Here is a 13,767-nt window from a genome sequence, read left to right on the forward strand (position 1 = left end):
CCGGCATCGAGAGCAAAACAGGCACAGGCACCAACACCAGCACCAAGAGCAAAACAAGCACTGGCACAGGCACTGACACTGGCACCATCACCAACACAGGCACCGACACCGGCACAGGCACCAGCACCGAGAGCAAAACAGGCACCGGCACAGGCATTGACACAGGCACCAGCGCCGAGAGCAATACAGGCACCGGCACAGGCATTGACACAGGCACCAGCGCCGAGAGCAATACAGGCACCGGCACTGGCATTGACACAGGCACCAGCGCCGAGAGCAATACAGGCACCGGCACTGGCACAGGCACCAGTACAGGCACTGAGAGCAAAACAGGCAGCAGCACTGGCACAGGGAGCAACACAGGCACCGGCACAGGCACCGGCACAGGCACCGGCACAGGCACCGGCAACACTGACAGCGAGAAAGCCGCAGCGGCAGCCTGTGCCGGGTGGTCGCTCTGTCCCCGGCAGAGGTGACCGTCCCCGGCAGCGGTGACCGTCCCCGGCAGCGGTGACCGTCCCCGGCAGAGGTGACCGTCCCCGGCAGAGGTGACCGTCCCCGGCAGCGGTGACCGTCCCCGGCAGCGGTGACCGTGCACAGCAGAGGTGACCGTCCCCGGCAGCGGTGACCGTGCACAGCAGAGGTGACCGTGCCCGGCAGCGGTGACCGTCCCCGGCAGCAGTGACGGTGCCCAGCAGAGGTGACCGTCCCCGGCGCTGCCCATGCACCGTGTGCCACCCAGGAACACGCTCGGCCTCAGTGTCTGGACCTGGTGAGTCCCGAGTGCTGTGAGCTGGTGTGGCACAGAGCCAGGAGGAACCGGCCCCTCTCTGGAGCCCCCAGGTGCAGAACCCCCAGGTGCGGAGCCCCCAGCTGCAGAACCCCCAGGTGCGGAGCCCCCAGGTGCGGAGCCCCCCAGCTGCAGAGCCCGCAGGTGCAGAGCCCCCAGGTGCAGAACCCCCAGGTGCAGAACCCCCAGGTGCAGAGCCCCCAGGTGCGGAGCCCCCAGGTGCGGAGCCCCCCAGCTGCAGAGCCCGCAGGTGCAGAGCCCCCAGGTGCAGAACCCCCAGGTGCAGAGCCCCCAGCTGCAGAGCCCCCCAGCTGCAGAGCCCGCAGGTGCAGAGCCCCCAGGTGCGGAGCCCCCAGGTGCGGAGCCCGCAGCTGCAGAGCCCGCAGGTGTGGAGCCTCCAGGCCACCCTGTGCCCGGGCAGCCCCGGCTGCGCTGCCGCAGGATGGAGCTGCTGCCTCGGGGGGCGCTTGGACCCCCAGAGCGGAACCCGGACCCCCAGAGCCGGGACCTGCGGAACTGGGACCCTCAGCCGGCGCTGACGCCAACAGCCGCAGCAGCACAAACGCTCCCAGCAGCTCCGCACGGCGCGGCAGCAGCGAGACGTTAACGACGATCTTTATTGGCACCGTGACACCGTCTGTCACAAACGGGAGCAGCCCCGGCACGGAGCGGGAGCGCCCAGCGCCGGAGCCGCCGGCACAGAGCGCGGGGAATTGTCCCGGTGAGGGGGCTGGCACAGCCGGGTCCCTCCGGTGCGCCGGCACCACGGCACAGAACGGCTGCGGGGGCTCCCGGTGCCGCGGGAGGACGCGGAGCCCGGACTGTCCGAACGTCACCCCAGCACGGGACGCGGGGCCGTCCCGCAGCCCCCGCCGCGCCGCTGCCGAAGCCGCCGCCCGGGCGGCCGCCGCGCTACGTGCCCGGAGCCCCCCGCTGCGGTCCCGGAGCCTCCCGCTGCGGTCCCGGAGCCCCCCGCTGCGGTCCCGGAGCCTCCCGCTGCGGTCCCGGAGCCTCCCGCTGCGGTCCCGGAGCCTCCCGCTGCGGTCCCGGAGCCTCCCGCTGCGGTCCCGGAGCCTCCCGCTGCGGTCCCGGAGCCTCGCGCTGCGGTCCCGGAGCCTCGCGCTACGTGCCCGGAGCCTCCCGCTGCGGTCCCGGAGCCGCCGGTGGGGCGGGCGCCGCGCTACGTGCCCGGAGCCTCCTGCTGCGGCCCCGGAGCCTCGTGCTGCGGTCCCTGAGCCTCCATCTGCGGTCCCGGAGCCTCACGCTGCGGCCCCGGAGCCGCCGGCGGGGCGGGGGCGGGGGCGGGGGCGCTGGCCTCGTGCTCGGCGGCGCGGCGCTGCAGCACGGCCGGGATCAGCGCCACGTAGGCGCCCATCAGGCGGTGGTTGGAGTGAACCAGCTTCCCCGCGCAGCGCTCCAGGCACGACTCCTGCGGGCAGCCGGGGCGGGGGCAGGGGGGCGGGACGGGGGGGGGACGGGGGTGAGACATGGGGGGTGAGCGAGTGGGAACGACAGGCAAGAACATGGGGGGTGAAGGGGACGGGGCAGCGGGACGGGGACCTGCAGCCGGTACGGGCTCCCCATCCCCCGTTCCCCTGTCCCCGGTTCCCCCATCCCCAGTTCTCCCCCTCCCCATTCCCTTCATCCCCGGTTCCCCCATCCCCATTCCCCCCATCTCTGGTTCCCCCATCCCCAGTTCCCCCATCCCCGGCTCCCCCCGTCCCTGGTTCACCCCATCTCGGGTTCCCCCCGTCCCCAGTTCCCCCCATCCTCCATTCCCCCATCCCCGGTTCCCCCATCCCCACTCCCCCCGTCCCCGGTTCCCCCATCCCCGGTTCCCCCGTCCCCGGTTCCCCCGTCCCCGGTTCCCCCATCCCCGGTTCACCCCATCTCGGGTTCCCCCATCCCCCGTTCCCCCCATCCCCGGTTCCTCCATCCCCAGTTCCCCCCGTTCCCGGTTCCCCGTCCCCATTCCCCCATCCCCATTTCCCCCCTCCCCGGTTCCCCCATCCCTGGTTCCCCCATCCCCGGTTCTCCCCATCCCCATTCCCCCCATCCCCGGTTCCCCCATCCCCATTTCCCCCCATCCCCATTCCCCCCATCCCCGGTTCTCCCCATCCCCATTCCCCCCATCCCCGGTTCCCCCATCCCCGGTTTCCCCATCCCCATTCCCCCCATCCCCGGTTCCCCCATCCCCGGTTTCCCCATCCCCAGTTCTCCCCCATCCCCGGTTCCCCCATCCCCGGTTCCCCCCATCCCCGGTTTCCCCGTCCCCGGTTTCCCCGTCCCCGGTTCCCCCGTCCCCGGTTTCCCCATCCCCGGTTCCCCCGTCCCCGGTTCCCCCGTCCCCGGTTTCCCCATCCCCGGTTCCCCCCATCCCCGGTTCCCCCCATCCCCGGTTCCCCCATCCCCGGTTCCCCCCATCCCCATTCTCTCCATCCCCAGTTCCCCCCTCCCCATTCCCCCCATCCCTGGTTCCCCCATCCTTGGTTCCCCCATCCCCGGTTCCCCCCATCCCCGGTTCCCCCCTCCCCATTCCCTTCATCCCCGGTTCTCCCCGTCCCCGGTTCCCCCGTGCCCAGTTCCCCCCATCCCCGGTGCCCATCCTCCATCCCCCCGTCCCCGGTTCCCCATCCCCGGTTCCCCCCATCCCTGGTTCCCCCCATCCTCCGTTCCCCACCCCCGTCCCCGTTCCCGCCGCACCTCTCGGCCGGTGAGCAGCCGGTAGTTGAGGTTGCAGACGCAGTGGCGGAAGCAGAGCTCGGTCATGCGGTTGTACACCAGCAGGAAGTCCCGCAGCTGCGGGGGCACCGGGCGCTCAGCCCGCGGCACCGGCCCCCCCGGGCCCCCCCGGGCCCCCCGCCCCGCCCCCCGCCCCGCTCACGCTGCGCAGCTGCTGCCGCTGCTCGCCGCCCGGCTCCATCGGGCGCGCCCCGCCGCCGCTTCCGCCCGGACGGCGCTTCGGGAGGACGCCGCTTCCGCCCGGACGGCGCTTCGGGAGGACGCCGCTTCCGCCCGGACGGCGCTTCGGGAGGGCGCCGCTTCCGCCCGGCGCCGCCGCCGACGCCACGTCCGGGATCCCGGCGGCCCTCGCTCGCGGCGCGACGCGACTTCCGGCGTGTCCCGGGCCGAGCGGAGCGGGGGGGCCCGGCCGGGCCGCGCGGCGCAGGTGGGCGGGACCGGAACCGGAACCGGAACGGAGAGCCGGGGGGGCGGGGAACGGGAACCGGGGGGACCGGGGAACGGGAACCGGGGGACCCGGAGCGGCGGGAACCGGGGCGGCCGGGGAGCGGGCGCCCGGCAGGTGAGTCCGCGGCAGCGCTGCCGGTGCGGCCGGTCCCCGTGTGTCCCCCCCGGGCTGTCCCGTGTGTGTGTGTGTCCCCCCCGGGCTGTCCCGTGTCCCCCCCCCCGGGCTGTCCCGTGTGTGTGTGTGTCCCCGGGCTGTCCCGTGTGTGTGTGTCCCCCCCCCGGGCTGTCCCGTGTGTGTGTGTGTCCCCCCCCCGGGCTGTCCCGTGTGTGTGTGTGTCCCCCCCGGGCTGTCCCGTGTGTGTGTCCCCCCCCGGGCTGTCCCGTGTGTGTGTGTGTCCCCCCCCCGGGCTGTCCCGTGTGTGTGTGTCCCCCCCCGGGCTGTCCCGTGTGTGTGTGTGTCCCCCCCGGGCTGTCCCGTGTCCCCCCCCCCGGGCTGTCCCGTGTGTGTGTGTGTCCCCGGGCTGTCCCGTGTGTGTGTGTCCCCCCCCCGGGCTGTCCCGTGTGTGTGTGTGTCCCCCCCCGGGCTGTCCCGTGTGTGTGTGTGTCCCCCCCGGGCTGTCCCGTGTGTGTGTCCCCCCCCGGGCTGTCCCGTGTGTGTGTGTGTCCCCCCCCCGGGCTGTCCCGTGTGTGTGTGTCCCCCCCCGGGCTGTCCCGTGTGTGTGTGTGTGTCCCCCGGGCTGTCCCGTGTGTGTGTGTGTGTCCCCCCCCCGGGCTGTCCCGTGTGTGTGTGTCCCCCCCCGGGCTGTCCCGTGTGTGTGTGTGTGTGTGTGTCCCCCCCCCGGGCTGTCCCGTGTGTGTGTGTCCCCCCCCCGGGCTGTCCCGTGTGTGTGTGTCCCCCCCCCGGGCTGTCCCGTGTGTGTGTGTCCCCCCCCCGGGCTGTCCCGTGTGTGTGTGTGTGTCCCCCCCCCGGGCTGTCCCGTGTGTGTGTGTGTCCCCCCCCGGGCTGTCCCGTGTGTGTGTGTGTCCCCCCCGGGCTGTCCCGTGTGTGTGTGTCCCCCCCGGGCTGTCCCGTGTGTGTGTGTCCCCCCCCGGGCTGTCCCGTGTGTGTGTGTCCCCCCCCGGGCTGTCCCGTGTGTGTGTGTCCCCCCCCCGGCTGTCCCGTGTGTGTGTGTGTCCCCCCGGGCTGTCCCGTGTGTGTGTGTCCCCCCCCGGGCTGTCCCGTGTGTGTGTGTCCCCCCCCGGGCTGTCCCGTGTGTGTGTCCCCCCCCGGGCTGTCCCGTGTGTGTGTCCCCCCCCGGGCTGTCCCGTGTGTCCCCCCCCGGGCTGTCCCGTGTGTGTGTGTCCCCCCCCCGGGCTGTCCCGTGTCCCCCCCCGGGCTGTCCCGTGTGTGTGTGTGTCCCCCCCCCGGGCTGTCCCGTGTGTGTGTGTCCCCCCCGGGCTGTCCCGTGTGTGTGTGTCCCCCCCGGGCTGTCCCGTGTGTGTGTGTGTCCCCCCCGGGCTGTCCCGTGTGTGTGTCCCCCCCCGGGCTGTCCCGTGTGTGTGTGTCCCCCCCCCCGGGCTGTCCCGTGTGTGTGTGTCCCCCCCCCCGGGCTGTCCCGTGTGTGTGTCCCCCCCCCCGGGCTGTCCCGTGTGTGTGTGTGTGTCCCCCCGGGCTGTCCCGTGTGTGTGTGTCCCCCCCCGGGCTGTCCCGTGTGTGTGTGTGTCCCCCCCCGGGCTGTCCCGTGTGTGTGTGTGTCCCCCCCCGGGCTGTCCCGTGTCCCCCCCCGGGCTGTCCCGTGTGTCCCCCCCCCCCGGGCTGTCCCGTGTGTGTGTGTGTCCCCCCCCGGGCTGTCCCGTGTGTGTGTCCCCCCCCCCCCGGGCTGTCCCATGTCCCCCCCCCCGGGCTGTCCCGTGTCCCCCCCCCCCCGGGCTGTCCCGTGTGTCCCCCCCCCGGGCTGTCCCGTGTCCCCCCCCGGGCTGTCCCGTGTCCCGGTCCGTTCCCGTGTCCCCGCAGGGCAGTAGCGGAGCGGGAGGCGCAGCCACCTGCTCTGGAATGTGCCCGGGCCGGTCTGGGCGCCGGGGCCGCTGCGACGTGGCGCTGGGTCCCGGCACCGCGCCAGCTCCCGCCGTGCGGACAGACGGACGCTGCGGGGCCCGGCTCCCGAGGGACGGGGGGAGCACGGCCCCGCGCCCAACGCCTGAGCCAGGGGGCCAGGGGGCCGCGCCGGGGCCGGGGCCAGTGCGGGTGGCTGGGGACGGGCACGCCGCGGGGTGACGGAGCGCGGCCACGGCTCCAGAGAGCTCTGGGAGCTGCGGGCTGCGCCGGGCCGGCTGTCCCCAGGGAACCCCGCTGTCCCCTGCCCCCCCGCTGTCCCCAGGGAACCCCGCTGTCCCCTGCCCCCCCGCTGTCCCCTGGCCCCCACTGTCCCCCGTCCCCTTCCTGCGCCATGGGGAGCCCAGCCCAGGCTCGGCCCCTCGGTTCCCCGGCGCTGGAGCCGGTCCCACCTCATCCGTCCCGGCTGCGGTGCCAGCTCCGTGTGCCGCAGGCGCTGCCATGTCGGACGGGATGCTGAGCAAGGCGGCCACCATGGAGATCCCCATCAGCAGCAACGGCGACGCGGGCAGCCTGCCCGAGGACGACGGCCTGGAGCAGGTTAGTGCCGCGGCACCCGGTGTCACCGCGGCGCCCCGGTGTCACCGCGCCCTCCGCGGGCCGGCTGTCCCCCGTCCCCTCCGCGCCTCAGCCGCCGTGTCCCCGCACCCAGGACCTGCAGCAGGTGATGGTGTCGGGGCCCAACCTCAACGAGACCAGCATCGTGTCCGGCGGCTACGGCGGCACGGCCGAGGGCATCATCCCCACCGGCGCCATCAAAGGTGGGACGGGCTGCGCCGCGCTGGGCGCTGGGGGGGCCGCCCCTCCCCTGCGCTCCCCCCGGGGGCTGTGGGCCCCGCTGTGGCTGTGGGGCACCCTGCTTGCGGTTGTGCCGCCGGCTGCGCGCTGTGCGGAGGGGTGGCCGGAGAGACGCTGGTGCCACCGCTCCGCTCCAGGATGCGCCGGTGCTGCGGCTGTGCCGAGAGGAGGGGGCTGGGCTGTGCAGGGGACAGGGCAGGTGGCGGTGAGCCCCCCGGGAGCTGTGCCGGTCCCGGTGTGTCCCCCCGGGAGCTGTGCCGGACCCTGTGTCCATGGGAGCTGTGCCGGTCCCGGTGTGTCCCCGCCGGGAGCTGTGCCGGTCCCGGTGTTCCCCCCACGGCAGCTCTGCCGGTCCCGGTGTGTCCCCCCGGGAGCTGTGCTGGACCCTGTGTCCATGGGAGCTGTGCCGGTCCCGGTGTGTCCCCCCACGGCAGCTCTGCCGGTCCCGGTGTGTCCCCGGGAGCTCTGCCGGTCGCAGTGTGTCCCCCCATGGCAGCTCTGCCGGTCGCAGTGTGTCCCCCCATGGCAGCTCTGCCGGTCGCAGTGTGTCCCCCCATGGCAGCTCTGCCGGTCCCGGTGTGTCCCCCCGGGCGCTCTGCCGGTCCCGGTGTGTCCCCCCACGGCAGCTCTGCCGGTCCCGGTGTGTCCCCCCGGGCACTCTGCCGGTCCCGGTGTGTCCCCGGGAGCTGTGCCGGTCCCGGTGTCCCCGGGCGCTCTGCCGGTCCCGGTGTGTCCCCGGGCGCTCTGCCGGTCCCGGTGTGTCCCCCCACGGCAGCTCTGCCGGTCCCGGTGTGTCCCCCCGGGCGCTCTGCCGGTCCCGGTGTGTCCCCCCACGGCAGCTCTGCCGGTCCCGGTGTGTCCCCCCACGGCAGCTCTGCCGGTCCCGGTGTGTCCCCCTGGGCGCTCTGCCGGTCCCGGTGTCCCCGGGGCGCGGGGGCAGCCGTGGCTCTGCGGTGAGTGCCGGTGGTGCTGGGCTGGTCCCCGCCAGCAGTGCCAGGGCAGGTGTGTCCAGCCGTGTCACCCTCTGCCCCTCGGGGTCCTGTCACACGTTCATTTCTGTCCCGTGCGCGGGGACGCCGCGTTCCCTCCCGTTCCCTGTGCCGAGGAGAAGCCGCGGCTGCCGTCCAGTGTCCGTCTGTCCCGCTCCGTGGCACGGTGCCCCCGGCCGAGGGGCCGGAGGGCGCGGGAGGGCGCGGTGTCCGCCCGCAGCCCCCTGTCCTCGCTGTCACCTCACGCTCGTCTCACCCGCTGCCGTCCCGCTCCGTCCCGCCCGCACGCCCGTCCCGTGTCCCGGCCGTCCCCGTGCCCGTCCCCCTGTCCCTCGCTCCCCGCCCGCACCCCCCGTTTCCAGGGTGTCTTGTCCAAGCTCACCCCCCCCGAGGAGCGCCCGTGGCCCCCAGCGCGGCCGCCGCCAGCAGGATGGCCGACCCGGCCGCTGCCCCAGGTACTGCGGCCGCGGGGCTGGACGGGAGCGCGGTCCCTCGGGCCCCTCGCGGCGCCTGGGCTGCAGCCGCGGCGGCGCCAGGTGCCGGCAGCGAGGCCGCGGGGAGGGCTTCCCGGCACCCGCCGGCCTCGTGGCTGCGGCAGAGACCTGGTGCCGGGGCAGGGACGGCGCCGCCGGAGCCGCGGGCGGCTCAGAGCTGGGACCTGGCGGTGCCGGCTGCAGGAGATGGTTCTGTGGTGCGGAGCCCGCCCGCGTGCCAGGTCCTGCAGCACAGAGCCCACCCGTGTGCCGGCTCCCGTGGCGCGGAGCCCACCCGTGTGCCCACTCCCGTGGCGTGGAGCCCACCCGTGTGCCCATTCCCGTGGCACAGAGCCCACCCATGCGCCAGTTCCTGTGACACAGAGCCCACCCATGTGCCGGTTCCCGTGGCACAGAGCCCACCCGTGTGCCGGTTCCCGTGGCACGGAGCCCACCCGTGTGCTGCCCCGGCACTGCCGGTGAGGCAGGACACGGCGGGGGCTGCCGGGATCGCGGTGCCGCATGGGAAGTGCCGGGGTCACCTGGCGAGGGGCAGCCCTGGCCCTGCAGCACCAGGGGCCAGCGCCTTCTGCGGTGCCACCGCTTGGCCCCGCCGGGACCCCAAGGGGCTGGTGAGCAGCTTCCCTGCAGGGCGCACCGGGCGTCGGGTCCCGGTGCCCACAGCTGGGCAGTGGGTGCACAGCACCCGAGAGCGGCCCGAGCACCGTAACGCCCGGCTCGTGCGCTCACTGCTGCTGGGAACGTCTGCTCCGGCACGGGGCTGCGCAGGGCGGCTCCCACAGCGCCGGTGCTGCCGGAGCCCGCTCTGCCGTGCCAGGGGTTTTGGTGCTCCCGGCAGTCCCCACGCGGCGCCCCTGGCCGCCCCCGCCCCACACGCGTGGGTGGGTTTGGCGCCGGTGCCAGGCGCTGTGTCTGCCCAGGCTCCGCGCTGCACCAGCCGCACGCCGGCCCCGCCGCCGGAGAGGAGATCGTGCGCGGCATCGCCGTGGAGAAGTTTGACATCGTCAAGAAGTGGGGGATCAACACGTACAAGGTGAGGGGGCGCCGGGGAGCCCCCGGGCGCGGGGGGGCCGCGCGGCTCTCCTGACGCGCCCGGCCCGCAGTGCACCAAGCAGCTGATCTCGGAGCGGTTCGGCCGCGGCTCCCGCACCGTGGACCTGGAGCTGGAGACGCAGATCGAGCTGCTGCGCGAGACCAAGCGCAAGTACGAGTGCGTGCTGCAGCTGGCGCGGGCGCTCACCAACCACTTCTACAGCCTGGTGCAGACGCAGCACGCGCTGGGCGACGCCTTCGCCGACCTCAGCCAGAAGTCCCCGGAGCTGCAGGTTTGACCGGGGGGCGTCCGCAGCCCCTCGCGCCGGGAGGGGACCTGGGGACCCAGGGACCCAGCCTGGTCCTGCAGCGCCTGCGTGGCTGCGAGGGCAGGAGGAGCTCGGGGACACCTGGGGAGGAGTGAGGAGCTCAGGGACACCTGGGGAGGAGCTCCGGGACACCTGGGGAGGAGCAGGAGGAGGTCGGGGACACCTGGGGATGAGCAGGAGTAGGTTGGGGACACCTGGGGAGGAGTGAGGAGCTCGGGGACACCTGGGGAAGAGTGAGGAGGTTGGGGACACCTGGGGAGGAGTGAGGAGCTCGAGGACACGTGGGGAGGAGCTCAGGGACACCTAGGGAGGAGCGAGGAGGTTGGGGACACCTGGGGAGAAGCAGCAGGAGCTCCGGGACACCTGGGGAGGAGCAGGAGGAGCTCAGGGACACCTGGGGATGAGTGAGGAGGTTGGGGACACCTGGGGAGGAATGAGGAGGTGGGGGACACCTGGGGAGGAGCTTGGGGACACCTGGGGAGGAGTGAGGAGCTCGAGGACACGTGGGGACGAGCTCAGGGACACCTGGGAGGAGCAAGGAGCTTGGGGACACCTGGGGAGGAGCGAGGAGGTTGGGGACACCTGGGGAGGAGTGAGGAGGTTGGGGACACCTGGGGAGGAGCTCGGGGACACCTGGGGAGGAGTGAGGAGCTTGGGGACACCTGGAGAGGAGCTCAGGGACACCTGGGGAGGAGTGAGGAGGTCGGGGACACCTGGGGATGAGCGAGGAGCTCCGGGACACGTGGGGAGGAGCTCGGGGACACCTGGGGATGAGTGAGGAGGTTGGGGACACCTGGGGAGGAGTGAGGAGGTCGAGGACACATGGGGAGGAGCTCAGGGACATCTGGGGAGGAGCAAAGAGGTTGAGGACACGTGGGGAGGAGCTCGGGGACACCTGGGGAGGAGTGAGGAGCTTGGGGACACCTGGGGAGGAATTAGGAGGTTGGGGACACCTGAGGAGGAGTGAGGAGCTCGGGGACACCTGGGGAGGAATTAGGAGGTTGGGAACACCTGGGGAGGAGCAGCAGGAGCTCAGGGACACCTGGGGAGGAGTGAAGAGGTCGGGGACACGTGGGGAGGAGCTCGGGGACACCTGGGGAGGAGCAAGGAGCTCGGGGACACCTGGGGAGGAGCTTGGGGACACCTGGGATGAGTGAAGATGTCGGGGACACGTGGGGAGGAATGAGGAGCTCGGGGACACCTGGGGAGGAGCAGGAGGAGCTCGGGGACACCTGGGGAGGAGCTTGGGGACACCTGGGATGAGTGAAGAGGTCGGGGACACGTGGGGAGGAGCTCGGGGACACCATGCTCAGCAGCGGCCGGGGGCCACGGGGCCGTGTCCCCGCGCCTGGCCGACCCCAGGGCCGGCACAGAGCCGAGCTGCCCTCCCCTGCCAGGAGGAGTTCGGCTACAACGCGGAGACGCAGAAGCTGCTCTGCAAGAACGGGGAGACACTGCTGGGCGCCGTCAACTTCTTTGTGTCCAGCATCAACACGCTGGTGAACAAGACCATGGAGGACACGCTCATGACGGTCAAGCAGTACGAGACGGCCAGGTAGAGCCGCGGGTGCATGCGGCGGGTGCGGCTCCGGCTCCGGCGCCGTGGGCTGTGACGCCGTCCCGCGCAGGCTGGAGTACGACGCGTACCGCACGGACCTGGAGGAGCTGAGCATGGGCCCGCGCGACGCCGGCACGCTGTGCCGCCTGGACGCCGCGCAGAGCCAGTTCCAGAGCCACAAGGACAAGTACGAGAAGCTGCGCGCGGACGTGGCCATCAAGCTCAAGTTCCTGGAGGAGAACAAGGTGGGGAGGCTGCGGGCTGGGCTGTCCTGGGCCCCAGTCCTGGGTGCCGGGGGGCAGCCGGGGGACCGGGGGACGGGCAGCGGGTGCTGGGCGCTGTCCCCCTGCGCTGTCACGGCTCGTGGAGCTGAGCCCTGTCCTGGGCTGAGCGGGGTCCTGTCCCTGTCCCTGCTGCAGCTCTGACCCGTCCCTGTCCCTGTCCCTGCTGCAGCTCTGACCCGTCCCCGTCCCTGTCCCCGTCCCTGACCCCGTCCCTGTCCCTACTGCAGCTCTGACCCGTCCCTGTCCCTGCTGCAGCTCTGACCCGTCCCTGTCCCTGTGCGGTGTCCTTGTCCCCCTGCGGTGTCCCTGTCCCCTGTCCCCGTGCGCTGTCCCTGTCCCCTGTCCCTGTGGGGTGTCCCTGACCCTGTCCCCATGTGGTGTCCCTGTCCCCATCGCCGTGCAGTGTCCCTGTCCCCATGTGGTGTCCCTGTCCCCGTCCCTGCGCGCTGTCCCCGTCCCCGCGCGGTGTCCCCGTCCCCGCGCGCTGTCCCCGTCCCCGCGCGCTGTCCCTGTCCCCGTCCCCGCGCGCTGTCCCCGTCCCCGCGCGCTGTCCCTGAGCCGTCCCCGCGGTGTCCCCGTCCCCGCAGATCAAGGTGATGCACAAGCAGCTGCTGCTGTTCCACAACGCCATCTCCGCGTACTTCGCGGGGAACCAGCAGCAGCTGGAGCAGACGCTCAAGCAGTTCAACATCAAGCTCAAGACGCCCGGCGCCGAGAAGCCGTCGTGGCTGGAGGAGCAGTGAGCGGGCGGGGGCGCGGACCTCAGCGCGGCCCCCCCGCCCGGCGCGCAGCCCGGACCCCCGCCCCGCCCCCGGGCGGCGACCCCCCCGCCCCACCCTGGGGTGGGGGGACGCTCCGGGGCTCCCTGCGCCCCCAGCCCTGGGCAGGGCGCTCGTTCCCAAATGGAGATGGAGCCGCACAGGAGCAGCACCGGGGCTGCGGGTGCCCCCCCCCCATCCTGGGGGCTGCGGGTGCCCCCCCCCCATCCTGGGGTCTCTGGGTGCCCCCCTCCCATCCTGGAGGCTGCGGGTGCCCCCCCTGCACCGGCATCCATGGTCCTGCCGTCTCCCTGGCGCTGGGGCTGCGCCCCCTCCCTCCCCGCAGCCCCTCCAGGGTTCCCGGCTGATCCCCGGTGCTCCCGGTCAATCCCCGGTGCTCTCAGTTGATCCCAGGGTTCCCGGCTGATCCCCGGTGCTCCCGGTTGATCCCCAGGGCTCCCGGGCAGCTGCTCTCACACTCCGCCCCCCCCAGCCAGCCCAAGCCCCCCCACCTCACACTACACTCCCCCCGGGACGGGCTGTCCCGCCTGTCCCGGGGCTGCACGTGTCCCTGCGGGTCTCAGGTCTGGGGGCCCTGTGCCCTGTCCCCAGGCTGCACGTGTCCCCCATGGATCTCAGGTCTGGGGGGCTCTGTGCCCTGTCCCCAGGCTGCACGTGTCCCTGCGGGTCTCAGGTCTGGGGGGCTCTGTGCCCTGTCCCCGGGCTGCACGTGTCCCCCATGGGTCACTGCTCTGGGGGGCCCTGTGCCCTGTCCCCGGGCTGCACGTGTCCCCCATGGATCTCGGGTCTGGGGGGGCTCTGTGCCCTGTCCCCAGGCTGCGCGTGTCCCCCATGGATCTCGGGTCTGGGGGGGCTCTGTGCCCTGTCCCCGGGCTGCACGTGTCCCCCATGGGTCACTGCTCTGGGGGGCTCTGTGCCCTGTCCCCAGGCTGCACGTGTCCCCCATGGATCTCGGGTCTGGGGGGGCCCTGTGCCCTGTCCCCAGGCTGCACGTGTCCCCCATGGATCTCGGGTCTGGGGGGGCTCTGTGCCCTGTCCCCAGGCTGCACGTGTCCCCCATGGGTCACTGCTCTGGGGTCCCCGTGCCCTGTCCCCAGGCTGCGCGTGTCCCTGCGGATCTCGGCTCTGGGGGCCCTGGGGGGGTCTCTGTGCGCTGCTGCTGGTGAGGGGGGGTGGGTTGGACCCCGGGACCCCCCCAAGGACCAAAGGTGCCCGTCCCGGCGTGCACGTGGGTGTGCGGGGCAGGGCCGGGGTCCCGCGCCCCCAGCGCCGCTCCCGCCCCACCCGCAGCACTGGGCACTTTCTCCTGAGACAAGACAGTTGGTTTCCGTTGCTAATTTAATCGGTAATTTAACGTCTGGATCTGACACCCCCGTCCTGGTGAAGGTCTGACCCCCCCCCAATACGACTCCAGAATAAACGGTACGATCATG

At 73.2% G+C, this 13,767-nt stretch overlaps 2 protein-coding genes across 13 annotated transcripts; one reads left to right on the forward strand and one right to left on the reverse strand.

The window, feature by feature from the left end:
• Positions 1-1,387: 1,387 nt before the first annotated feature.
• On the reverse strand, positions 1,388-3,855 carry TIMM10B (translocase of inner mitochondrial membrane 10B). Of its 5 annotated transcripts, none has more exons than XM_082049207.1 (4): positions 3,675-3,855; positions 3,494-3,589; positions 2,007-2,219; positions 1,388-1,906 (listed from the first exon to the last, which is right to left on the reverse strand). In XM_082049207.1, the coding sequence occupies exons 1-4, from the start codon at positions 3,711-3,713 to the stop codon at positions 1,703-1,705; spliced, it is 552 nt and encodes a 183-aa protein (XP_081905333.1). In that variant the 5' UTR covers positions 3,714-3,855; the 3' UTR covers positions 1,388-1,702. The 5 variants fall into 5 exon arrangements, with proteins under 5 accessions (XP_081905333.1, XP_081905332.1, XP_081905331.1 ...); XM_082049206.1 differs by having other exon boundaries at positions 1,388-1,885; positions 1,986-2,219; XM_082049205.1 differs by having other exon boundaries at positions 1,986-2,219.
• An 11-nt stretch (positions 3,856-3,866) lies between these two features.
• On the forward strand, positions 3,867-13,761 carry ARFIP2 (ARF interacting protein 2). Of its 8 annotated transcripts, XR_014183690.1 has the most exons (10): positions 3,867-3,959; positions 6,505-6,611; positions 6,724-6,832; positions 9,273-9,385; positions 9,608-9,677; positions 11,111-11,268; positions 11,342-11,516; positions 12,143-12,500; positions 12,532-12,897; positions 13,008-13,761. XR_014183690.1 is itself a non-coding variant. In XM_082048837.1 (9 exons), the coding sequence occupies exons 2-9, from the start codon at positions 6,513-6,515 to the stop codon at positions 12,719-12,721; spliced, it is 1,272 nt and encodes a 423-aa protein (XP_081904963.1). In that variant the 5' UTR covers positions 3,867-3,959; positions 6,505-6,512; the 3' UTR covers positions 12,722-13,761. The 8 variants fall into 8 exon arrangements, 7 of the variants coding, with proteins under 7 accessions (XP_081904963.1, XP_081904964.1, XP_081904966.1 ...); XM_082048837.1 differs by having other exon boundaries at positions 12,532-13,761; XM_082048840.1 differs by lacking the exons at positions 12,532-12,897; positions 13,008-13,761 and adding an exon at positions 8,206-8,313 and having other exon boundaries at positions 3,871-3,959; positions 9,456-9,677; positions 12,143-12,441.
• Positions 13,762-13,767: the final 6 nt, after the last annotated feature.

This window comes from Streptopelia decaocto, assembly GCF_964273445.1.
Source record: "Streptopelia decaocto genome assembly, chromosome: 1".
Classification (NCBI taxonomy): Eukaryota; Metazoa; Chordata; class Aves; order Columbiformes; family Columbidae; genus Streptopelia; species Streptopelia decaocto.